At 33.7% G+C, this 25,750-nt stretch overlaps 1 protein-coding gene across 1 annotated transcript in view; it reads left to right on the forward strand.

The window, feature by feature from the left end:
• The window catches only part of DMD (dystrophin), a 2,077,064-nt gene that overhangs the window by 867,643 nt on the left and 1,183,671 nt on the right, over nt 1-25,750 (forward strand). Inside the window, exons 38-41 of the mRNA XM_021677947.1 lie at nt 6,620-6,742; nt 9,122-9,259; nt 11,987-12,139; nt 13,011-13,193. Coding sequence (XP_021533622.1) covers nt 6,620-6,742; nt 9,122-9,259; nt 11,987-12,139; nt 13,011-13,193 — 597 coding nt within the window. The remainder of the gene's footprint in view (nt 1-6,619; nt 6,743-9,121; nt 9,260-11,986; nt 12,140-13,010; nt 13,194-25,750) is intronic.

The following is a 25,750-nucleotide window of genomic DNA, read 5'->3' on the forward strand; positions in this document are numbered from 1 at the left end:
TTTAATTCATTTGTCTCCCTCATATATTTTTACAGTGCAATCCTTCCTTCTCCTATTTCAGCTGCTACTTCTGAACTCATTTAATCATGAGGTAAAGAAATATTCCAAGTTATATTTAACAAGAAGCAGGCAGTGGGCTGATTCTTGAACCACCAATATATCTTAACCAATCAATATATTTTCTATCTAATTCTGAAAAGTATGACCATGAGATTAATCTCATCAATTCAAAAGCTGATGTACTGGGTAACATCCTTTAATTAACTCCACAAGGTTGGGAAGTTACCTCATTTTCACATTCTCATCCTCAAAGCATCAAAGATAAACCAGTACCTTAGCTAACTAGTAAAAGAATCTAGCCAATATAATGTCAGTCTTCTGAGTCAATTAAATTTCTTAAATTTAATTTCTCATGTTTTTTTGGAGTTTGCTCTTATGAATTTAACATAAGTGAGTGAATGAATCTATAAACTATGTGATTATCTTCATTCTAGATAGGTCTTTCTAATATGCGTATTTTTCTTTGTAAGTTTTCTTTCCTCTCCAGATACTTGGATTTGAAATAACTCTTCATATCATATCAGTACTATGTGTTTTCTGTATTACAGGATGTTACTGGTCCTTGAAACTTTATTCCTTTTGGTTTCCATGAATTAATTTAATTTTTATACCGACATTGTAATGATAAATAAATTTTCAAAGCTGCAGAGTGGGAAGAGGAGACTGATTGACTTGAAGCATTTTTAAACCAATCTATAGCACTCAAATTATTTATTTGCAATTTAGATATTAGTGTAATTTGAATGTAGTGGCCATTTATCACAATTATTGAGAGTACATAGTCCATATGAACAAATGTTTACTTTGCTGTCTGTGTAAACACAGTCATTATTATGTTAGTATATCTATGCACATTAGAAGTAATATTTAACTAAAAGTAAGGTTACAATTTAAAAATTATAAAGTGTATCTGAGTAATTTGAATGCTTCCAATTTACAGTGAATCCATTTGTAATTAATTTTACCTTTTTCAGTATGTTATTGTTTGTTAACTTGTTATATAAGTCACCTTTAATGCTAAGACTTTAACAAAGCCTTAAATTTCATTAATCCTAAATCATACAGCAAAGCACAATTAATAGCTGTTAAGCAAACTGAAACATTAAAAAATCGAGGAAAACAAAGTGTTGTCTTTCTCAGTTTCTCTGTCTCTTCTTTCTTTTGTGTCCATTTATCTGTTTATTAAACTTTCGTATGTTTTACTTTATTTGTATTTTGTATGACTACACAGTCATGTTAAAGCTGTTAAGATGAAAAGGTAAGTAAAAAATTAAATTGTGCAGAACCTATGCCTGGTTTATATTCTTCCCTACCATATTATAATCTTTGTTTGATTATTTTCTGTGTATTCTAAACCTATCTTGTGTACATTGTCTAACTTTGTGTAATTTGTTGTGATTCTAGTTCTTCTGTGGTCATATATTTTCTTTGAATTCAATAGAAGTAATTTACATAATAATTAAGATGATTTATCCACATTGCTTTCAATCTTTAAGTAATTTATCATAATTCTGAGTTTAAAAAACAGGCATTATATACTTTATATGTTTTAAACTTTGGTGACTCACGAGTAAGCTATTAAATTATGGAAGCTTGCTTATTATGCATTTCTTTGATAAACTTGTATAATAATTCTAAATTACAAAACAACAAAGACTAAGTATTGATATATTAAAAAAATTGGTTAGAGAAGTGCCTGCCGTATTAGAATTGTTATGACCTAATGGTAAACCAGTGAACTCTTAAGGAAGCATCTAAATTTTCCCAACTCCTTGTATCTGAACAGAGTATTAATCACACAGATGTCAAATGGCTGGTCTGATCCGGTCAATAGTATAGCCAAAATAATCGGGTTGAGTACTTATGGTTATTTCCATCACAAAATTGGTCACTGGTTAATTCGATTAATATACTGGATGTTCTAAAACTAGTAGTTGGTATAGTAAGTACCTTTTCTATACAAAAAAAAAAACAAAACAGAAGTTATATTTGCTATGGAAAATAGAGTACATAAGATATATTCTGAACTTCAGGGATTAAAAAATCTACTGGTGAGACAAAGCATAAAATGTTGGAAGTGAAATAACATTACATTCAAATATGTAAGAGATACTGAAGTACAATGTAGGGTACTGTACACATTAAATGAGGAATAGAGACTCCTGATAGATCATGTGGAACCCATTCCCATAAGTTTTCCTATCCCCAGAAGGCTTCTGGAAAATTCCTCTCAGAGAACATATCTGAATGCAAGTGAATAAGATGGACATTGTAAGAATTGTCTAAATCCACTAAAATTTATTGACTAAAACATTAGCATCATGATTCTCATTAGTAAGACATTACTCTTGTGATAGATTTCAAACTAATAATGAGCTATTTGTTCTTTTCAAAGTCATAATAATAATAATTACTACTGATCTGTACTGTCTGAAAAGGTAGCCACGAACCACATACCGCTGTTGAGCATTTGAAATGTGGCTACTCCAAATTAAGATGTGTAAAATACATAGTGGTTTTTGAAGTCTTAATAGGAGAAAGTGAATGTAAAGTATCTTCTTAATTTTATTTCAATTATAGGCTTATATGATATTTGGGGAAATTAGGTAAATAAAATATATTATTACAATTAATTTCATCTGTTTCTTTTTACTTTTTAGTATGGCATCTAGAATATTTAAAATTATATATATGACTTGCGTTATATTTCTATTTAGCTGCATTGCTACAGACAAAACCCTTTGAATTCAGAGAAGAGAATTCACTATAAGTTGATAAAATTTTAGGGAAGTATTCATGTGAAAAGTGTCTTATTCCTAACATATCCTAATACATCATCATTCTGCCTCTGCTTGTATATTTTCAGCAATGGGAAACTCACTACTTTAAAATTAGTGCTTTTAAGAAAGAAAAAAAATATGGCACTAATCAGTTGTTCCTGTATTAAACTAAAATTGAGGCTCCAAGTAATTTCTACCCATTGATTCAAGTTATTCACTTTGGAACCACACAGAATAATTCAAATCCCTAATCTGTATAATGGCCTCTTAAACAAATGCAGAGTAATCCTTGATCAGGAAATCCAGACCCTACATATACTACTAATAAAAATCTAAGTTTGCATTATCTTGCTTGATTAATTAGTAAATCATTTTGTAGTAGTATTTCCTAAAAGCTATTTGTATCTGCTTATATTGTTTTTGTACTTTGTGGTATCACTGTTACTAGCATTTGGCCAATCAGGTCTTTTCAATTTTATACAACAAAAATTGGGTTATTTAAAATTCTAGACCATTCAAGAGTTCCTTGAAATGTTTATTCTACTACCCCATGATTAGTCATTCATTTACTTAGTTTGTCAGGCAATATTCATTTATGAGTGCCTACTATGTACCAAGAATGACTCCAGGTTGAACAAGACTTGATAAATACCTTACCTTCATGGGGTGTTCATGGAACTCATCCTTCTCATTGCATGTCTTTTTGCATGCTTTTTGTGTCTCCAAATATTTCCTGATGAAAATACTGCACAGAGCAGAACAAATACAAAGCCCTTTGGCATCTTCTTTGAAACTACCCTCTGCATTGATACAGATTAATTAATCAACAAGTTTTGTTGTTCAGAATGACACAGTGTTACCAAACTGAGTCTCAGTTTCTCCATGCTCACCTTTGGAATTTAATGATTTTGTCAGTTACCTTGGTAAAATAGAAATGCTCTGTCAACAAGCATTTATTTTATCCTTCATAAACCATATGTTTTCAAAAGAGGATCTTTTAACGGAGTCAATGGATGGGTACGATTTTGAGAGGAGACCGAGTCAATACTTGTCGAGCATTTATCATATGTCATATGGATACATAGGATTTGGGGAGAAAATGATAACCCATATTTATTGAGCATTTATTGTGTCTCAGACAGCATTCTAACTACATTTGATCCTCATAACAACCCTATGAGGTAGATATCCTTCTTATCTTCATGTTACAAATAAAGAAACTGGAGCTCAAGGAGGACACACAACTTGTCCAAGGTCCCCCAGCTACTAAATGGTGGAGCCCAGATTCAGTCTTGGCATTCTCATGCAGGAGCATAGGCTCTTCACCAGAAGATTAAAAAAAAAAACATTCTAAGGGCCAAGAAGTAGGGAAGTACCCAGAGTTCACCAATAGGCCTGTAAGAAAGCTTGATATTAAGTGCACTTAAATAAGGCTAGAAAGGTCCTTGGGGCAATATTAGGGGAAGTCTTGACTATCATGCTGGAGTTTAGACTTCATTCTACTTACACTTCTTGAATAGAGAAATAACTTAATGAAAGCCATGTTTTTGGAACATATTGAACTGATCACAGTGCACAGGATGGAACTGGTCATGTGAGAAGGAGATTATACCCCTGTAAGGAGGTTATTGCCTTAACCCCTGTGTAAGGACTACAAGAGATGATATCTCTGGGAATAGAAAGCAAGTAGATCATGGTGAATTAATTCACAATTATTTGATTTGATTAGATATCAGAGTGAAGTGTTGAAAAATAACATGACTCACACTTTAAGCCTAGATGACTGAGGGGGGAAAAAAGGTCTTCTATTTACAGAACTAGGGAAGTTGGTGTTGCAAGCAGCTTGGGGGGAAAGATAATGAGCTCATTTCTAGACATGTTGAATTCTAAGTGAGAAATCGGCTGGCTATTGGAAAGTCTATGTTGAATTCAAAAATTCAGTTTAAGATGAATATCTGGGAGATACTGTGAAAGTTATAGTTAAATTTGGGAAGATAATACAATGCATTAGGCAAGGAGTATTGATAAAGATGCTTGGAGGCCCAAGTTCTGAGCCTTTGAAACTACACCCTGTATTTGATTATGGGGAGAGAGGGTGAGCTAGAGAGGTAGCATGGGTAGAAGTAAAATAGATAAGTATGTCTGCAAATGGACCCATGTTATTTTGACACCCAAGCACTCAATAAAAGTTATTTTAAAAATACCTATTGTTGTATTTTCACATAATTATGTAGAACAATGCAGTTGCTCTAATTAAATATTAGCAAATGTGAACAATTCAATAACACAAAATAGTATCAAATTAAGATTGTTTAGTTATGATTCAAAAAGTTGTTCATCTTTTTGCATTTATAATACTTTGAGAAATATGTTTTAAAAGTGTAGAGGTATGTTTATAATACAGCGGTGGAAACATCCCTTAAGCATATTTACAATACTCCCATTCTGTACTGGTTCAAGAACCAACTATGACATCTCAAATTGCAAATGTTCATTAGGATTTAAAAATAATACTGAAAATAAGTCACTTTTTAAAAAAGAGCCCATAAATCCTTTCTGATGTGTGTAAAAGTGCCTGACAAGTGTCTATTTGCGTTGTGTGTGCGAATCACATTCTCGTTAATATCATTTGATTATTCACTTTTTCATGAGTAGATATTTGGTTTTTCCTTGAACACTTATCTTTATTGTCCTCTAGGAGATGCTGTTTAATAAAGAAAGAGTAAGATTATGACTGGGAATGTAATGGGGAACAGTAGGTGGGGACCAGACTTGATACATGCCGTCGTCCTGGCATAAAACACCAGGGGTCGTTCCTGAATTGGTTTTACAAATGGGCAAATGTTTAGCTCTGTAAGAAAATAAGATTTCTATATGTCATCTATGAGTTTTCAGAAGCTATCAGGTATAAAATATTTTTTAGTGTTTTAATGCAAAGAAATTGAATACAGGGTAAAGATCAATAGCATATTTATTTTATTAACTCTTTGAACTTTGATAATTAAATCTTGCCTACTCTTTTGAATATATATTTAATTTCCAATGTATTTTTAATCATCACTCCTCTTCAAGTGGTTTCTTTAGAAAAAAGGGGCTTTAAAGTTTTTTGAGACTATGGTCAATATGAATTTCAAAATCAAAGAAACTGTGATGTTTGTAAAGTTGAAAAATATATATTCAGATTTTTTATGTGAAATATTCTGGGTTCATTCATTTGAATTTTTTGTGCTACCAAAGAAAGTATTCCTAAGGCAAGCTCATGGCATTGCTTGTCTTATGAGAGCGTGCCTGTCAAATTTTCCATGCTAAAAATGTCATTTAAAGTATTGGAGCAGATTGCCATGTAGTTTTTCTGAGGGTAAGGAGACAATTCTGCTTTTCTACCTGAGGTTACTGTTACTTGTGAATGAGGCAATTTCTGATAAGACATATTTACACAAATGGTATTTATATCAGAATATTTTAAATAAGATCAAATTCAACTTTAGAATATGAACAATTAGCTCAAATATATGGAAATGAACTTTTGTTGAAAAAAGAGAATGACAAATTGCATTATCTTGCATGTATGTTCAGCTCTGATGATGTTAAATGTTTGTCTTTATTTGCATCCTCAGGTACTTTCCCAGTTGTATTTCAAAGCCTTCATAAAATATAATATGGAAACATAATGCATGTCATTATTTTAGCAACAGGAGGTTGAACAAATGTAATTTTGGGGGTTTATGTTTCTAATAAAAAGTAATTTTGATTTAAATTAGCACTATCTTTTTTTTTAGGCCTCCATTCCTTTGAAGGAATTGGAGCAGTTTAACTCAGATATACAAAAATTGCTTGAACCACTGGAGGCTGAAATTCAGCAGGGGGTGAATCTGAAAGAGGAAGACTTCAATAAAGATATGGTAAATTGGTTGTGATAAAAGTATGAATGACCTAGGAGTGGAAATGAATAAATATTTGAAAAGAAATTAGATAACTCAAGTCTCCAACTAAGTTCTTGGTGCATACCTTGCACATTTTGTGATTCTAATGATTTATTACAAATGCAGAGTATTCTGGTTGAATGTTTATTATGAATGCCAGATTACTGTGGTATGGTCACATAGGAGCACTTGCAGATCCTAATAAGTAGGTCCACAGTTTTGCTTTGACCTGTACTATTTTCAAACTCAGAGGACAAAATGTAATGGAGGGAAAAGAGTTAAATTAGAAAATAAATTGGAAACTTAATAAGAAACTCAGCCATCAAGGATGGATGGTGTTTTGTGTCAGTCATGATTTTGGTAGTATAACGTTTATTTCAGAGGGAGGGTATTAGACACAATATAAAAATTATTTATTAAAGTTTACCACAAAGTGGTTTTCACAAAAAGTTGATGAAATAGTACAATAGATGTCTAAAATATGTATAAATTCATGCTGCTTATTTCATGGGAGTAAAGAAATCTAACCATGTGGGCTGTTCCCAAACTCATAACATTCTCCTTCAACCCTGATTAATTTCAAAATGTCTGTTACATTTCTCTCTGGCTTGAATATTTCTGCATCACACCTCTTTTCACTGACTTTTTTCTCCTTCCACGTCCTTGTCACAATTTCCTTTTCCCTCTTCCACAGCCATCACCAATATGGCATTCTTAACTTCTACATATATCATGCTTGAGATTTCTCAGACATGTATCAATGTTAGGAACTTCTCAGACAATGCTTTAAAATGACATTAAAAGGCAACATATGAATTTTAGATAGTAGGCATGTGAAGCAATAGGAAAACTATTTTCCACCAATCTTAGTTCACACTGGTATCAATTCTGAATTCCTAGAGCTGCCTGAATCAGTCGGTACTCCCCATGTATGGGGTTTGGTGGCTTTGCCAACTCAGCTCAACAAAAGAAAGCCAAGAAGAGGCTTTCCAAGATGCTGAGGTACAGCTACCTCTCCTTCGTGTCAAAGAAGAAACCAGAGGGCGCTGAGGTGAAAAAGAGTACTGTTTACCTCGGGCTGTTCACCAACTCTGCCCTATGGCTAGCCCTTACCTGCTATGGGAGAAGAAGTGAAGCAGGTTTTTGTTGTTGTTGTTGTTTATTTTTTGTCCTCAGCCCCAGCAAAGGAAAGACTAAAAGGGAAAGACTTTTTAAAATAAATAAGGTCTTTCACAGATTATAAACATATGTCCATGTTATATTATTTTATTACACTAGTAATTGACAAATCTCAGATAAAATGCCATTCCTCTGAAAAAATAAATAATTCTTCAGTTGTGTATAGCAGTTTAAATATGCACTGCAGATTTAGATAGGTAGCATTTGAGTACTATGGATGATTACACACAAATACACATACATGTGACTTTAAAAAATTGTCTAATATTTGTTATTCTTAGCTCATTAGAGTACCTTGAGTACCACTGCAGGGTGAACCTCCTCAAAAGAAAGTTTTCATATACTGAGTTGAAAGAAAGATAGGAAACTAGAAGTGAAAAATCAAATGGTCATATATGCTACCATATTAGACTGGCACTTATTCAAATAGTTTTCTTTCAAAGTAAATGAAAATATTATTCTTGGAGTTTAAAAACTAAATGCATACCGAAAATAATTTTCAAGGAATTTTCCTAATCTATATTTTAATACTTACTGGATTGCATTTATTTAAAAACAACATGCATATCTGATGTATTTTTAGAAACTAGTTGCAATATTCAGCAGCGATTGAACACATCATTTTTTAATAATGCCCTAATATTTGTGCTAAATTTGGACATACAGGTTATTTAAAGTAGGTGACTAGAAATTAGTGTACATTTAAAATATGTTCACTTGGGAGTGAGTGTGTTAAAATGTTAAGAATCGTTGCCATCTGACATGCATCCACATCCATATTTTACATGGGTTAGGTTACATTATAGATGACACGTTTAGTTCACTTCTCCAAACTAATTTCAGGAAATCTACCAAAAATCAAAGCCAGAAGAATGCTTCACACCAATTGGTACCTTGTCTGAAATGACGAAGTACCTTACAACCTTATCTTCCTACAAATGCCCCCCATCAGGTGTATCCTTTTGAACTGGTTGGCGTCCTTCCTAGATCCTTCTTTTCAAAGCTCAAGTAAACCATATAAAAGCAAAACTATGAGCATAGTATCTTAGAATAACTTTCCTGGAAAGTCTTAAATTGGATTTTTGTGTGTGTTTAAATAACATTTTTTATTATCTCTTTTTAACGATGTACAGCTTTTTAAAAACCAAAATGAAGACTGTACTTGTTGTTTTTAATCAGAGTGAAGACAATGAGGGTACTGTAAAAGAATTGTTGCAAAGAGGAGACAACTTACAACAAAGAATCACAGATGAGAGAAAGCGAGAGGAAATAAAGATAAAACAACAGCTGTTACAGACAAAACATAATGCTCTCAAGGTATTAGAGCTAAAATTATAATATACCTTGCCTGTGGTTTTTTTTTTCATATGTAGGGTAAACTATATTGTGCATAAATAAAATCTGCTTAAGAGTCTTAGTCACCAGAAAATACATTTTTTTTCCTGTTCAGTGTGTGTGCTTTATTTAACATTTTTGAGTGGTGTCTTTGATTTTGAAAGAAGTGTTGCTTAAAAAATAGGTTTTTTTTTTTTTTTTTTGGCTGAGACAAGTTTTTCTGAGTAGTGCTTGGAAAATATTACAATGCATTATTCATTGTGTTTATACATTTAATTTTCTGATACAGTTATTTTTACATTACTTTTACGTCTGTCTTGAATGACCTGCTTAACCGCCAGAATAACCAATTCATATTTTTGTGGGTTTTCTGCTGCCTATATTTTATTGATTTTATCTAAAGTAGGTCCAGTTCTGGTAATCTAATATTTGTTTAATAAGGCCTGGGATTCTACTTAATTTTTTTTTCAATTAACTTCATTTTGCCTTTAAGAGAGTCACTCATTGCAACTAACTAAGCGTCTAGAGAGTCTAATTTCATTTATAAAGGAATCCTCAAAAATAATGTCCTTGAAGAAGAACTGGCACTCTCATATGAACCAGTGGTAGCGTATAGCCTCAAGCACCCATGTGACTCATCTGGATGTGTGCAGAAAGGACAGAATAGTGTTGGTTTTTCTATAATAATATTTAGGAAGTTCTTGACATGACACTGGACTTGTGAAGAGTTTTGTGAAATAACCTTTTATTTTTTTAATGTGCTTTTCAATATCCCCTATTGGCATGCATGGCTGATTTTCTAATACTGTTAATTGCCAAACTTTTCATTGTAAATCACTCTCGTAGAGCTATGTAGTTATGCGGGTAGATCCACCTAGTAGGTGGATGAAGTCTGCTTTCTGTATGCAAATAAGAGTATAAAACCTTTCCCCATATAGTCAGACAACCAAATAAACACTGCTGAGAATGTAATTACACAATATTGTGCCCGCAAGGAATCCACAAGGAAAGTCTAATTGGCCAGCAGGTGTTCTGAAGGTAACTGCTGATAAATATAGTAAATAGAAAAGGCCTCTTTCTTGAGGGAGTGTAAGAGCAAGCCATAATGTGCTCAGAAAATCAGAAAGCTCTGTAATTCACACACTTCCAACTGTGACCAGGCTTTCCAAAACATCAATAGTGGTCATATGATGATATGTGTCCTACTGCACAGCAGTGTTTAATGGTTATCTGGCATATCTCTAAAGAAATCTATATAATGTCTCTAAATATCTTTACACATTACGCATCACCTTGTGCTTAGGGAATGAAAGGAGTTTGAGATTTTATGACCACAAGCCCTTTCTCTTGGTGAAGATGTGAGTTGTGTCACGAATAAGACATGGCTCAGTGCTCATTCACATGGCTTTATCCTGGTACCTTTGAAAAAAGCAGCATTCCATCTGGCTCATCCCAGGAATTTATTACCTCCACAGGAGGTTTAGAAATTCAACTAAAAATGTAAACTGCATTTTGAACAAAATGAGAATGAAATTTAGATCATTCTTGCAAATAAATGTTAAAAGTGATTATGAAAATCTGCTCCACTTGCCAAACTAATCTACACCACCAAATTCAGTAACTATATTAACCTGCCAAGTGGCTCCAGTTCTAGTCCTTATGAAATATTTCAAAGAAGGTCAGAACTTTTCCAAAGCAATGAATATTTCAGCAGTTCTTTGATTTTCCTTATTTTCTTTTGCTCCAGTTAAATCTGTACGTGAAACCCTAATTACTAATGTTCTGAAGAAATGAAAGCTGTATTCTGAACTCTTACGTTCCCTTGTGTTATCATAAAATGGCATTACAACAAATTCTATTGATCGGGGAAGACACTGGGTGTGCTTGTAAGGAGCAAGATGATAAATTGCCCCCCTTTGTTGATTTATTAAGCAGTTGCCCTTATTTATTTCATCATGTTGATTGGAAACCATGCACTTCCCTTTTCTTTTTAAACTAATTCATCATTTTGCATTTGGAACACGATTTGATATAATAAGAAAAAGTTGGCCATGGAAGCCTGAAAAGAAAGAGCATTTTTATAATAGTTGTCATTTTCATGTACACTCACAGATATGTATCTTTCACACTTCTATGTATATAGCTCAAAACAATTTATATGGTAACTAGGATGATTTCATGTTTCTAATCACAAAATATTCATGGCCAATGAAAATTTTTACGAGGACTGCTAAAACCATGAATGTAGTTGCTTCGCTATGTAAACTTAAAATTTTGTTGATGAACCCAGGGCTGAAGATACAAATTTTAGAATTTGTATCTATTTTAAAAGTCAAGTACAAATTCATTAAATTTGTGCAAGTGTCTGGTTAATACAGGTGTATTCATCTACTAAACTATTTCACATAGACTACACGATAATTTAGTTGACTCATTTAGTCAATTAAATAAGACAAGATTTCTGAACAACTATGCACATGTCAGGAGAAAATACTTTAAGTGGGTTGTTCAGTTTCCCTTAGCTTTGTGTGAATAGGTCCTGCCACAAAAATACCTAATTTCATCATCTCTTTGTATATTCAGCATTTAAATGTGAATTTAAGTGAAGCTGTACAAGAAGATGAGGGGTTCATTATTTGTAAATAACTACAGCCAGAAGTGTACTATACATATATATTGATATTTTAATAATATCTGCACCATGAACAGGATTTGAGGTCTCAAAGAAGAAAAAAGGCTCTAGAAATTTCTCACCAGTGGTATCAGTACAAGAGGCAGGCTGATGATCTCCTGAAATGCTTGGATGACATTGAAAAAAAGTTAGCCAGCCTACCTGAACCCAGAGATGAAAGGAAAATAAAGGTAATGTTGTTTTAGAATGTCAATACTAGATTTTATTGCTACAATTTAATTTCTTTATCTTAACATGTGTGGATCGTATTTAAAATCGTTGATGTTGTTGTTTCCTCTCTTAGTGTTCTCTCTGATTTGCTGCATTTCCTTGTATTGTGTTTTGTTTTGGTAAATGTATTGTATTAAGTGTTTTTTAAATTGACATAATGTGAAATGAATAAAATGTTTTATCTCTAGACAATGTAAAATGAATTAAGAAATGTCATATGGTTTCTGGTAAACTTGTAATTGACTTTGTGTATCTTTGTTCCAGATGAACAAATGATTTATCGGTATATGGACGACTTCTTTCTCATGTTAGCACATTCATTTCATCAGAGCATCTTCACACATCAGTGTCAAATCTCTATAGATTGATTTGCATATTGTCCGAAGATGTTTTTTTTCTGTTATTATTTCACACTTTTTATTTTGCTTCGTTCTCTGTTGAGCTCCTCAGAACTTTAAAAAAGAAAATAAATAAGCACTGACCCTCTAAATTATATTCTATGTGGATGGTCCCTAAGAAATAATGAGTAGCCACTCCAATTTGGGTTAGCCCCCAAAACACCAGAGGAATTGAGAAGAAAGGAAAATGTTAGATGAATTTAAATATTTTACTAATTAACATATCTAAAACTGAGCATTCGAAGGATAACTGAAATAACATCTGGATCCTTGGGGGAAGTTGACAGTGATGGCTTCCATAGTTGTAAATCACGGAACATGACAATAAAATGACAACAGCCTTTGAAATTTCTGAGAGAAGTGTGTGCTGCTTGCGGGTTGGTTGATGTGGTTAGCTAACTGCCCTGGGCCCTGTATTGGTTTTGCTCAATAGGAAATTGACCGTGAATTGCAGAAGAAGAAAGAGGAGCTGAATGTGGTGCGCAGGCAAGCTGAGGGCTTGTCTGAGGATGGGGCCGCAATGGCAGTGGAGCCAACTCAGATCCAGCTCAGCAAGCGCTGGCGGGAAATTGAGAGCAAATTTGCTCAGTTTCGAAGACTCAACTTTGCACAAATTGTGAGTTGTTACTGGCAAACCCACGTATGTGTTTGCAACTGCTACCCTAATAACAGAGGCCTACTAACAAACGGAAAAAAAAAAACAAAAAAAACAAACTGGGTGCAATTTCAGACTTCTAATATGCATTCTGAAAGTGAGCAGTTTCCCCTCACTTTGGGCTCCTGCAATGCTAGTGATTAGTTTTTCAGATTAAGAACACAATAAATCAACTCACAAAGGGAACAGGCCCTTTATCACAAACGAAAACTGCATCTTAATTTGTTTTGCCACATCATTTTTTCCATAACATTGGCAAAGTCAATTTGTCAATGGATCATACATTTACATTATTTCAGTGTGTAATCCAAAAATACGTATTGCTTTCCTGAGACCATCCCATGCCAATTTTACTTTCTTAATGTATACATGGTAAATAATAAATCTTTGGTGAGACATCTTCTTATAGCAACTTGCATAAGGACCTTATCTCATTGACTTAGAAGAATAGTAGTTTAGTCCTCGTATCTGGCTTAACTACTTAATGGGTTAAAAGGCTTTTCAGAAGTGAATGCCTAGTAAGATGGTTTATAAATGATAGCAGATTGGAAAATATCAAATATTGTGACCACTGAAATATTACAAGCCAAAGGGAAAAGGAACAACTGTTCTTTCAAACAACTGGATGGATATTTGGTGATTTTCTACTTAAAAAGGCAATTCATACGCATAAGTTGGGTCTTCGCTCTTTATTTGTAATAGGGTATAAACCGTAGGATTTTTTCTAACAAATACATTTTTTTGTTCCTATTCTGAGATACCATAAAGTGAAGAGGAATGCTTGCTGCTATGTAATCATGCAAAAATAGTGCTTCCCACAAAACAAATGTGTTAAGGCTGGGAAATAAGGATTTCTTCATGTGTTAGGTTGAAACCAATAGATATGCAATCATTTTCAACCTATGTAAAGGATAATTTCATTTGTTTCAACCTTCAGATGAGACTTTGTGGAATTTCTTATGTGATACTGTTGATTCCATTTAATATGGGGTATTTTAAAAATATGCTTTAGACAGCAAAGCTTTATTTTTTAAGCATGTAATTTTGTTAATGCTGCTTATAAACCAAGGAAAAATATACTACATGTTACTTCTTTTACAAAACATTACAAAAATCCATGAATACACTGTTTTTGATGAAATCCAGGACCCTAAGATTTAATAGCAGCTGAATATTTGAGAAGTTGGAAGAAGTAATATAATATATTGAGACTATATTACATTTGAAATCCTATTCCAGCTGATTGCACATTTCAGCCTATTATCCTTCCTATTAGATGTTATGAACATAATATGTCATAAATCACCAAAGCTTACACTAACAGAAAGCCTGTGTCTGTGAATACAAAATGAATTGAAAGATTAAGGCAACCATAAAGAAAATTCAAGTAAAATATTTTCAGTGAATTTAATAGATCATTCAAGGAGAAGTCCCTTGCTTTGATTTATCTCACTACTAACTAATTTCTCCATTCCAATTTTCCCCATATCTTGACACATCCTATATGCAGGATTAGATTTTTTTACAACCTGGTCAAGGTAAGTTATTAATTTTTTATAGTTAAATGGACACAGGATCAAAAATCTCCACAAACCACCCACTTAAAATGTCATTACGTCCTTATTCATAAAGGGCTCTCAACACATATTTGTAAAACATAATGATGATTGGTAAAATAAACCAAGGACATGTAAACCATCTAAAATTTTAAAAGTCATAATAAAATGCTAAGATGTATTTTCCCCATAAACTGTTTCTTCTTGATTTTGTAACTGAGAGAACCAAAATTCAGAAGGTGCCTGGAGTGGGGAATATAGTTTTTGAATATTTACTTATTTGAAAAAGAGCGAGAGAGAGGGAGTGTGTGAGCATGAGCAGAGGGATGGGCAGAGGAAGAAGGAGAGGGAGAAGCAGGACCCCGAGATCATGACCTGAGCCAAAGGCAGACGCTTAACCAACTGAGCCACCCAGGCGCCCTGGGAATATATTTTTATGTAAACTCTGGGTATCCGTGCTAACAGAAGTAATAATAGTATGTATGAAGAACAATCAATTTAATATTACAATTATATTTGGCTTTGAATTTTAATTAGGCATAAAAGATGAGAGATAGATAGACAGATCCAGGATGTATCTTTTTATTCCACTGATTACTAATCTATATTGAAAAACTGATTTCACATGTCCACCAACCTGGTTAGAGTCATCTTTCCCAATTATCATACAATGAAGCCTTTTGAGATTAGCCACAAGTGAACAGCTTAACCAAAAGTTATGTTTGGAATAATCCTACAGTGGCTCTGATGCAGCGCAGGTCATCATAACTTCAGTATTCTTTACCTCCCCCTGGCTCCCCTTCTCTATTTGTCTCATCTTTCATTCTCCCAATTTTCCCTTTCTCTTCTCTCTAGATGTAAATTCTAGACTTCGTTTGGACTTACTGATTTTCAGTTAGTCTTTCATATCTTAGGAGTAACAATTCAAGATTGCAGGGAGTACTCTAAAGTGCTTAACATTGGTGAGTTGCATTTAAAATGAGAAATTAATATTCCTTGTTTCAGAGATAAAAGCTTAAAAATGGACTAAGCAGTGTAAAATTTGTGCACTTCAGGGACTATGTCCATGTCAGAGCTATATATGGCAATTATGAAGCTCAGACAAGGTCTGGAACTTTGAGGGAGCCATGTGGCAGCCCTGGGCCAGACAAGAGTGCAGACCAAAGCAGAGTAGCAAGTTATCTCCAAACGATAGTCCTCAGGACAATCCTAGAGACCACAAAAAGGGAAACAGATTGGGAGGAAGCAGGTAAATTTTTCTCTAAGTATTCAGGAGGTTGAAGCCCCTGCCCTAGTTAGGAATAGAAGACAGTTCTAATTATACTTCCTGTTGACTTGCAGACCTTGCTGATCAGTGAAGACCAAGCAATGATTGTAAACTGAACATGAGGAATTTTTCTGCAGGATGTTTTATAACACCTGTGTGGTCTAGTAAAAAGGCCATTCCCTGGGATGAACAGTCTAGAATATGAATCCCACTCTGTCTTCTAGCTGTATGCTCAGGGGTAAATAAATATCTCTCAGCCTGATTTCCCTCATCTGTACAAGAAGAACATGGACTTTTGTGATAACAAAATATAGTAACATTTATAAAACACCTGCTGTATTATAGGAGCTCAATGAATCAATTTTTTTTCTTCTTCCTTCTGTATGTAACACTGGAAAAGATACATTATTTTTAAATTTTATGTCTTTATAGACTGTTAAGAGGATTAGGTTCAGCATGTACCATAGATTTATAATGTTATTAACAACGGATAGATATATTTTTTGATGTAGATTACAAATTAGATTCCCTTATCCTTGAACACGTAATTGTATCTAGAGTCGCAAAGCATTTGCAGGAAGTTTCGTACAAAGCTGGTGATTCTACTGATGAAGGCATACTTCCTCATGAACATGTCAGGAGTTCTCTATCTAAATTCTTATCTCCTGCAGAAAAGTAGAGAAAGAGATAAGAAAAAAACCAAAGGCTTTGAAAGTTTCTTAATAGAAAATTACATGTAATTTTTATTAAGCATAATTGTAGCATTTGAAAGTTAATCTCCCAGAGCTCAAGAAAATGCAGCCAAAAAATTACACAAAGAAAGTACCACCACAATCCAGGAACTCCTAAGCAAAATAAGCTCACAGACTAAAATTACAATGGATATAAAAAATTCTTTCATAGATGATGATAACAGATGCCAAAAAATAAAAGGAGTATGCACATCTGAGGAAATTAAAGATAAGAGAACAATCAGCAAAGGACATTAAAATAAGTGTTTAAATTTTTTTAAGTAATTGGGGTTTTTTTAATGTTCAAAAAGATTTTTAAAGAGGATGTAATGGAATTCCTACAATAAAAATAGGCCATTTTGAGTAGTGAACAGGAAGATTTGAAAAAATAAAAAGTCTAGAGATTAAAATATAATTATTAAAATAATAACTCAGACGGCTTTTTAAATAGTTGATTCATCATAGAAGAAAAATGAATATATTCACTGAAGGATATTGAGGATAATTTTGCTTTGCTGAAAATACTGGAATATGTAGAGAATGGAATAAAAAGCTCATATATATGCATGAAAAGAGTTCCAGATTGGAAAAGTGGAGAGCCTGGGGAAGAGACAATATTTTATATAAATGACTGACATTTAACAAAATTGAATAAATCTCAGTTTACAAGAGTCCTCAAGTTGAATAAAGCTCAATTTAAATGAGTCCTCAGGTTGAATAAAGCTCAACTAGACTGGAATAAATAAAAACAAGTCACACCTAGGTAGGTTTGAATGAAACTCAGAACATCAGTGATCAGGAAGGTATCATAAAAGCTACTGAGGACCAAGAGCAGAATACCTACAGGGTGACAAAGTTGACAGTAGACTTTTCATCAATAATAGATATTGGAAGACAATGGAATAACATCTTCAATATGCTCGGCAAATTTTCAAATGTCCTGTAAACTGTGATTCAAAAGTGAAGACAAAATATTTTCAGACATACAAGTATTTTCAGATAAACAAACTGTGAGAATTTATTACCTATATATTCTTGCTGAATTAATAAACAATATGCTAGTGTAAAAAAAGGAAAATGAAGCCAGAAAGAAGGAGCAAGCTATATAAAGCTATCTAGAATTCTATATATAAGGAAGGATTTTTTTTTTAATCTTGTATTCAGCCATTAAAATTGTAGCAAGTGCTGCAAAGGAAAACAGAAAGCTATGAGAATGTAGAAGTGATTTGACTCAACTTAAAGAATACTCTAAGAGGCTCAATGTAGAGAGTCACAACAAATATAAGCTTTGTGCCTAATGTGTTCAGTATGAATTACTGCTAATTATTATGTTTCTTGGAAGCAAAAAAAAAAAAAAAAAAAGTAAACCTTTGGAATAGGCATACATACATGACCTGTCCCAGGAATGGGAGCGAAAATAATGCAAAGTCAGAGAAAAAGATGGAAAAGAAATGTCCCTTTTCTAAATACAACAACTCCCCTTGCCCTAGATACCCTATAGCTTCAAAGATCAAGTAAATAATGCTGATATTCAAAATTTTATATCTAACAACGTCTTCAACTTCTTTTGGATGCCTAACAGATATGTCAAACATAACATACTCCAGTCAGGAATTAACCGACTGTTGCCTCTACATAATTTGGCTCCAAAGCAGCTCCATGGGTGTTAGTAAATTACCTCGTCACTTAAGTGCAAAACCTAGATATCATCCATGATTGCTCTTTTCTCTTGTATTATCCATATAATTCATTTCAAATTCTATTGGTTCTACTCACAAAATACAGCTTTAATCAGACCACTCAGTATCTGCATTGTGGAAACCCCAGTCTACAGCATAATCATCTCTCCTCTGGGTTACTTCAACAGCCTCTAATCCTTGCTTCCAGGCTTTCCCCACCTACACTATATTCTTTCTGGTGAAGCCAGAGTGCTCCTAAAGCATAAGTGAGATTCTATCAAGCCCCTGCTGCTCATTACCCTTTCAATGAAATCCCATGAGATTATACATGAGTTGGTTCCTGCCTGTCCTATTACTCCAACTTTGTCTCCCTTTTTGCCATTCTCCCTGTCATACAGGCATAAAAACATCTCCTCCATACTTAAGTACACCAACACCACTTCCATTTCAGGGCCTTTGTATGTTTTGCTTCTTCATGGAGTATTTTTCACCTAGACTCTCACGTCGGTACTGTAACTCAGCCATCCTTCCATTTATCAACAATAAACATTTAGTAGAACTTTGATGTATAATCTGGACAGGTAATACTTAACAGGTTTTTTTCATATTTTAAAAATATTTTTATACTTCTTATAAGTATGCATTTCAATTGGGAATTTAAGATGACTCTCTAGAACAGCAGATTTCATTACAGTTACTCTCAGAAGTGTTATACTGAGAAAAGACGAAGTTCCTGAAATTTAACACTGAGGTGGTAGAGTGACTATGAGGAGGATTACAATATTGTATTGTAAAGGATAGTTTTTAGTACGTTGGAGTAAATTGCAGTAAGGTATGTTAACATTAGAAGTACACGTTTCTAAAATAGACAAGTTCTTGAAAAGTTGATAGAAAATTAGTTTTGTTAGTAGTTTCACTTTAAATGCTAAGGAAATGTATTATATGAATTAGTCCTTATGTGAATAATTTTTTAAGATAAAAACACTTTTATAGTGTGAGCATTCCTCCACTAACTTTTAAAAATTGTTTGAATTTGAATAGAACCTTACATCTCTATAAAGAGCTTTCACCTATATCTAGTTTGTTTCCACTAATAACCTTCTTATTAATAACCTTATTATTTTCATTGTCATTTTATAGTAAAGAAAATTTAATGAGGTTAATTATATTTGTCCAAGGGCACATGTAAGGAGTGGAAGACACCACACTTGGACTCAGTGCTTCCTGAAATATAGTGGGAGTTGTTCAAAAGAAAGAAAAATATCAAGTGTCCAAATAAGTTTGAGAAATACTGAATTAAGCAAAGTTTCCTTACTCCAGAATTTAGCAGGGCTTTTGATATGCGAATGTTATTATGAATTTCTACAAGGGGAATAAATTCTGCAGACTTTCACATCTGGATAGTTGCAGTACAAAAGGGGAAATTTCATTTCAGTTTTATGATAGGATTCCTGCTCAAGTAGTTGTGAAGAACTAGTGTTCTTCAGGAAAAAAAGAAATGGGAAAAGCATTGCTGTACCATTGTGCTTTTGTTACGTTGGATTTTCTTAAAAGAAAGCATTGCTTCATAAGAAAAGTAACCACAGAGCTGACTGCCATCACCTTATGTAAAATAATACCTGGACCTAGATTTGATATTCCATTACTCATTTTTTGGTATATTTTCTCCTATCACATAATGATAACAAATTAATTTTGAGACTAAGGGGGAAACATCCTCTTTGCATAATTGCCACATAGATGTTTTCCTTTGCCTTGAAATAACAACAGAGATTGTCCACTGCCAATGCAAGATCCTTGAAGAATTTGGAAACATAAATAATTTGGTTAGAGACAGAATGTTCTTTAGTAAACAGGGTTGTGAATGTAAAAAAATAATAATGGTTGCTATGGGAAATGAACCAGGAGGTAGCTGCTTATAAAATTTTCCTCCTCTCAGCTTCAATTTTATAGTAACATATCACAAGAGTTAAGAAAGAAATCAAGTAAGTCAAGATTCTATGTCTCCTAGATTGTGATCATAATAGTTACTGCCATTTCTATAGTAATTTTTTTTCTAGCCTCTAGTTATGTAATAGAATCAGTTTAATGGTTGTTTGCTAAATAGAGTATGTTCAGCTAGAATCACCTTCCAGGAAGATGACAGACTCACTGATTCCCTCATCCCTCTTTTCAAATGTAAGGAAATTCTGAATAAAATATAATTTTAAAGGAGTTTTAAAGATATAGCTGAGATCAAAATATATAATGGAAACTTCCTTCCCTCTTTTTGCCAAAAATGAGCATATTATCTCATGTGATAGTGAACCTGGATTGAGGGTCCAGTGGTTAAAAGAAAGTTTTGAAGACATTTTATACGTGGTCTTATACAACATCTAATATAGAGATGTAAATGAAAGCCCTGTTTAAACATAGAAACTTCAAGATCTTTACTCCACATGTAGGTGAGAAATAGACCAATCCTACCTACAAGCCCAATTCTGTCTTTCAAGGATTCTGGCTGGAAAAGAAAAATCTTTGATAATTAAAATTGAGTGTGGGAGGTCTGAATTTATATACTAACCATAAGCCTCTAGATTCCTGAACTGAGAAATTAACATAAACTGAGTCCCAGATTGGTGAAATCTGTGAAGTCTTCTCCCACAGTCATACAATAAGTCGTTCTTTTCAGAGTTCCATAGACACACTAATACTGAATATTGGTTCACTGCAAAATATTACAACCCATATGAAGACATGAATACATGGTGACTTAGAGTCATCTAACATGATCAAGAGAATTAGTACTTCATGAACCTAAAATAATAGAAAAGTGCTGGATATAGTAAAGTAAATATGTTGAAAACAAGAAAGGAATAAAATAAGCATTAATTTATAAAACCACCATACACACAAAAAAATACATAGGTATTTATGATGATAATACATCAAGTAAAGCTTACAGAAGCCCAAAACTAGTCATTGAAATAAAAAGCTAAGTATATATGTTAAACACCTAATTAAACAAATGTGAAGAGAAAATTAGAAACTCACTATAGTAAAATGATCATAATATACCACATAAAAATTAAAAAGATATGGAAAATGTGAAAGAAAGACTGAGAGAACAGAATAAGAAGCTTTATGACTAATATAATTACAAAAGGAGAAGACAAAGAACACAGGAGAGACAATATTTTAAGGACAATAGCCAAAAATTTCCCAGAACTTAAGATATGAGCCCACAAATGGAGTAAATACATTGGTGTCCCAATGAAGATGAATTAAATTAAGTATGGTAAAACGGAGAGAATATATAAATACCTTGTGAAGGAACAGAGCACGCACATACGTCAACACAAGTGACTTATTTAACTGAAGGTTCTGATAATAAAAAATATCTCGGGGCGCCTGGGTGGCTCAGTCGTTACGCGTCTGCCTTCGGCTCAGGTCATGGTCCCAGGGTCCTGGGATCGAGCCCCGCATCGGGCTCCCTGCTCCGCGGGAAGCCTGCTTCTCCCTCTCCCGCTCCCCCTGCTTGTGTTCCCTCTCTCGCTGTGTCTCTCTGTCATATAAATAAATAAAATCTTTAAAAAAAAATATCTCCAAATTTCTATCATACTACCATTGCAAAATCAAGACAAGGCTGCTATTTATAAAATAGGTTCTACCCATGTTAGAAGAACTGATATTATGTTGTAATTTTTATACTTGGAGCAAGAAAACCTAGGGTTATATCCTGCATGTCTCATTATCCATGCAACTTTGACTAGATATTTGAGCCTCAGGATAAAATTAGTAACTTTTTTCTTACAGAATTAAGAGAGATTATGAATCACCAAAAATGTTAAAGGCATTCCAAAATATTTTTTTTATGGTCACTAGTTTGAAGGACAGTATGCACAAGGGTTGGTGTCCAGAGCTCACACTGATAGGTGTCTTGAAAAGCCAAAAGCCAAAAATTTAAGTTGCTCTGAGTTGGTAGTGTCAAATAAACCTAACAAAAGCAAATACAAATTTTTCTCATTTAGCACTGCTTAAATCTAAACTTTACTATTTATTTTAAAATTGTTTATTTATTTATTTTAAAGAGCGAGAGAGAGCGAGAGAGCATGAGCAGGAGGGGCAGAGGGAGAAGGAGAAAGAATCTCAAGTAGACTCCATGCTGAGCATGGAGCCCAATGCAGGGCTCCATCTCACCACCCTGAGATCACTATGGGAGCCAGAAACCAAGAGTCAGATGCTTAACCGACTGCGCCACCCAGGCACCCCTAAACCTAAACTTTAAATAATTCCCACAGATAAAGTTCCAAGAACATGTGTTTAGAATTAAAATGGCAATTCACACAAGGAAAGAGACAGCAGAATACAACTCCCAAAGACAGAAGATAATGAATTAATGAGATACAGAATGTAAAATAAATATATTAAATATTTTCAAAATAGTAATAGTTTGCATGAAAAGTAGGAATTAGGGACAAGAGGCAGTAATAAAATAATGATCACAAAGTTTTAGAAAGAGTTAAATAGAACCTCCAGAAATTGAAAAATGTAATAAATTAATAATTCAGTGGACAAGTTAAGCATCAGATTAGGTATAACAGATATGGGGAATTATAAAATGGGAAGATAGATAAAATAAATTACCTAAAATGCATAGAGACCAAAACATAGAAATATGAAAATAAAAAGGATAAGAAAGGGAGTGAGAAGGTCAAATATAAGAAAGAATGGAAAAAAGTCAATATTTGAAGTGACAATTGCATAGGAATATCCAAAATTATTGAAACTCTCAATAATCAGGTTGGGAATCAAACAAATCTCAAACAGGAAAAAAAAAATCACACATATAGCCTCATAATGAATCTGGTAAGTTCCAAAAACAAAGAATTTTCAGCACAGCTTAAGAGACAGATTACCTAGAAAGTATTGACATGTATAAATGACAGAATTTTCTGTCATTTAATTCTCAAGCAACAGTAAAAGCCAGAGGTGGTAGGATGTCTGCAAAAATAATGAAAGAAAAACCACCTATGAACCTAGAATTGTATACTTATAGAAGCTTTTTAAAAAAATAACACTGAAATAAAGATCTTACCAGACAAAAATTGAGTCCATTCACTAGCAGGAGATCTTCACTGTAGAGTCCTCAGGGTTGTTGGTTGGGGGTTTTTGTTTAGTTTTTTAGAATTCGCCATGGTAAAAAGTTATTCAATTATCTATCCATATACCTTCATGTTGTGTTAAAATAATTTTATATCCTAAACTTCTACTACACATTATGTCATCCTTTTCTTTGTTAGTAAAATTAAGTTCTGTAAACACTTTTAAAACCCATGTAATATTCCATGGCATGTCTGCACCTCATGGCTTGTTTCTAACAAGAAGGAAAATGACCCCAGATGGAAAATTTGAGATGCAAAGAAGAATGATGAGCAAAGAAAGTACTTAACAAATGGAGAAACCTAAACAAATATTTACTAAATGTAAAAGTGTCTGATTTATTTATTTAAAAAAACAGAATCTAAACACTAGACATCAGTGACATTATAGTAGAGAGGGAGATTGCTTGGAGTTCTTCACCTTGTTTACCTCCTACTTTTCTGGTTGTTCTTTGTCAGCCTCTGTTGGTGCTACCGCCTTCTCTACTGTTGAAATGTCCCAGTGCTCAGTCCTGGGAAATTTTCCTTTTTTTTTTTTTTTTTTTTTTTTTTAAGATTTTATTTATTTGGGACAGAGAGAGAGAGAGAACACACACAAGCAGAGGGAGAGTTTCAAGCAGATGCCCCGCGGAGCAGGGAGTCCAACGCGGGGCTCGATCCCAGGATCCTGGGATCATGACCTGAGCCTAAGGCAGACGCTTAACCGACTGAGCCACCCAGGTGCCCCAACAGTTTCCCCTTTCTATTTATACCCTGTGCTTTGCTCTTTTCATCCAGTCTCATAACTTTGATGCCAGGTACAACCTCATGACCACTACATTTTTTAACCAGACCACTCTTCTCCCCTGAGCTATAGTGGCAACACTGCCATTTCAGTTTCAGGTAAAAATCTTTCTTTGTTTTCCTTCACTTATTTTCAACACAGGAGACAGACACACCACTTGAAAATAGAAATCAGGTGTGTCTATCAATTCGGAGTGTGTCAGTGGATTCCCATCCATTTTCAAGTGAAATCCAAAATCCTTACATTAATTTCAAGGGATATATGACCTGGCTCCTTATTACCTCTCAGGCCTTATCTCTTAATACTTTATGTCTTGTTCATTCTGCTCCACCTACATTGGCCTTTTCATTCTTCCTGGAACATGTCTGGCATCCTCCCTTCGCATTGTGTTCCTTACACCTAGAACACTCTTCCCCCAGACATCTGTGCATCCCTCTCCACCTCTGCCTTCAGATCTTTACTTGAAAGTGTTCTGAGTGAAACACGCACACTTGCTCGGTGCCTTCCCCACTTACTTTTCTGCATAAAATTCACTACCAGGAAAGTTACAAATATTTCCATTCTTCATCTTATTATCTCTCTCTCTCTGTAGAGTGAAAGTCCCAAAAATGCAGGAATTTTCTCTTTTTTTCCCACCGCTGTGTCCTCAGAACCAAAAATGATGATTAGCAAGTAATATGTACACAACATACATTTGTTGAATGAGTGATGAATAAAATGACTCTAAGATCCTCTTAATGCTCAGAAAGAGACCATATAAAATTTTTTGTGCATGTTAATAGTTTGGGAGTAACCATTAACACAATAAAAGAGAGTATAAAATTTCTGAAGTCTAGAGAGGAAAAATAAATACATAAACTATTGAAATAAAATGAGTAATCCACACTGGATACTGGGGCTTAAGAACATTAATTGAATTGGCCAAAGATAGTAAGCAACTACATTAACACAGGACTTTGGATTTTCTGAATCTTTCCAGTCCAAAGCCCTTACTCTATATAAGATGTCAACTGCATTTTAATATTCTTACACGTTTAAATAAATTCACCACTTTATAAATGTTTCATACAACATGTTACCTCAGAAATATTACCTCAAATGACTGGGTCTAAATAGCACAATAAATTAAGATTATTAATATAAATGTGTTAAACTAGATTCCCTGTTTATATTAGTACACTCAGTTATTGTAGAGTTAGGTTATGGCGATATTAGGTACATAATTTTGTATGTCCATCTTTTGAATTAAAGCTATAATGAATAACTACAGTCATTTTGAAGTCAAATATATAAAGAAAGTTGCCTTTCTTAAAGTACTGTATCATATTTTGCTATCAAGAGGAAATTTAACACAACCTTC

Source organism: Neomonachus schauinslandi, chromosome X (genome assembly GCF_002201575.2).
Source record: "Neomonachus schauinslandi chromosome X, ASM220157v2, whole genome shotgun sequence".
NCBI classification, from domain to species: Eukaryota; Metazoa; Chordata; class Mammalia; order Carnivora; family Phocidae; genus Neomonachus; species Neomonachus schauinslandi.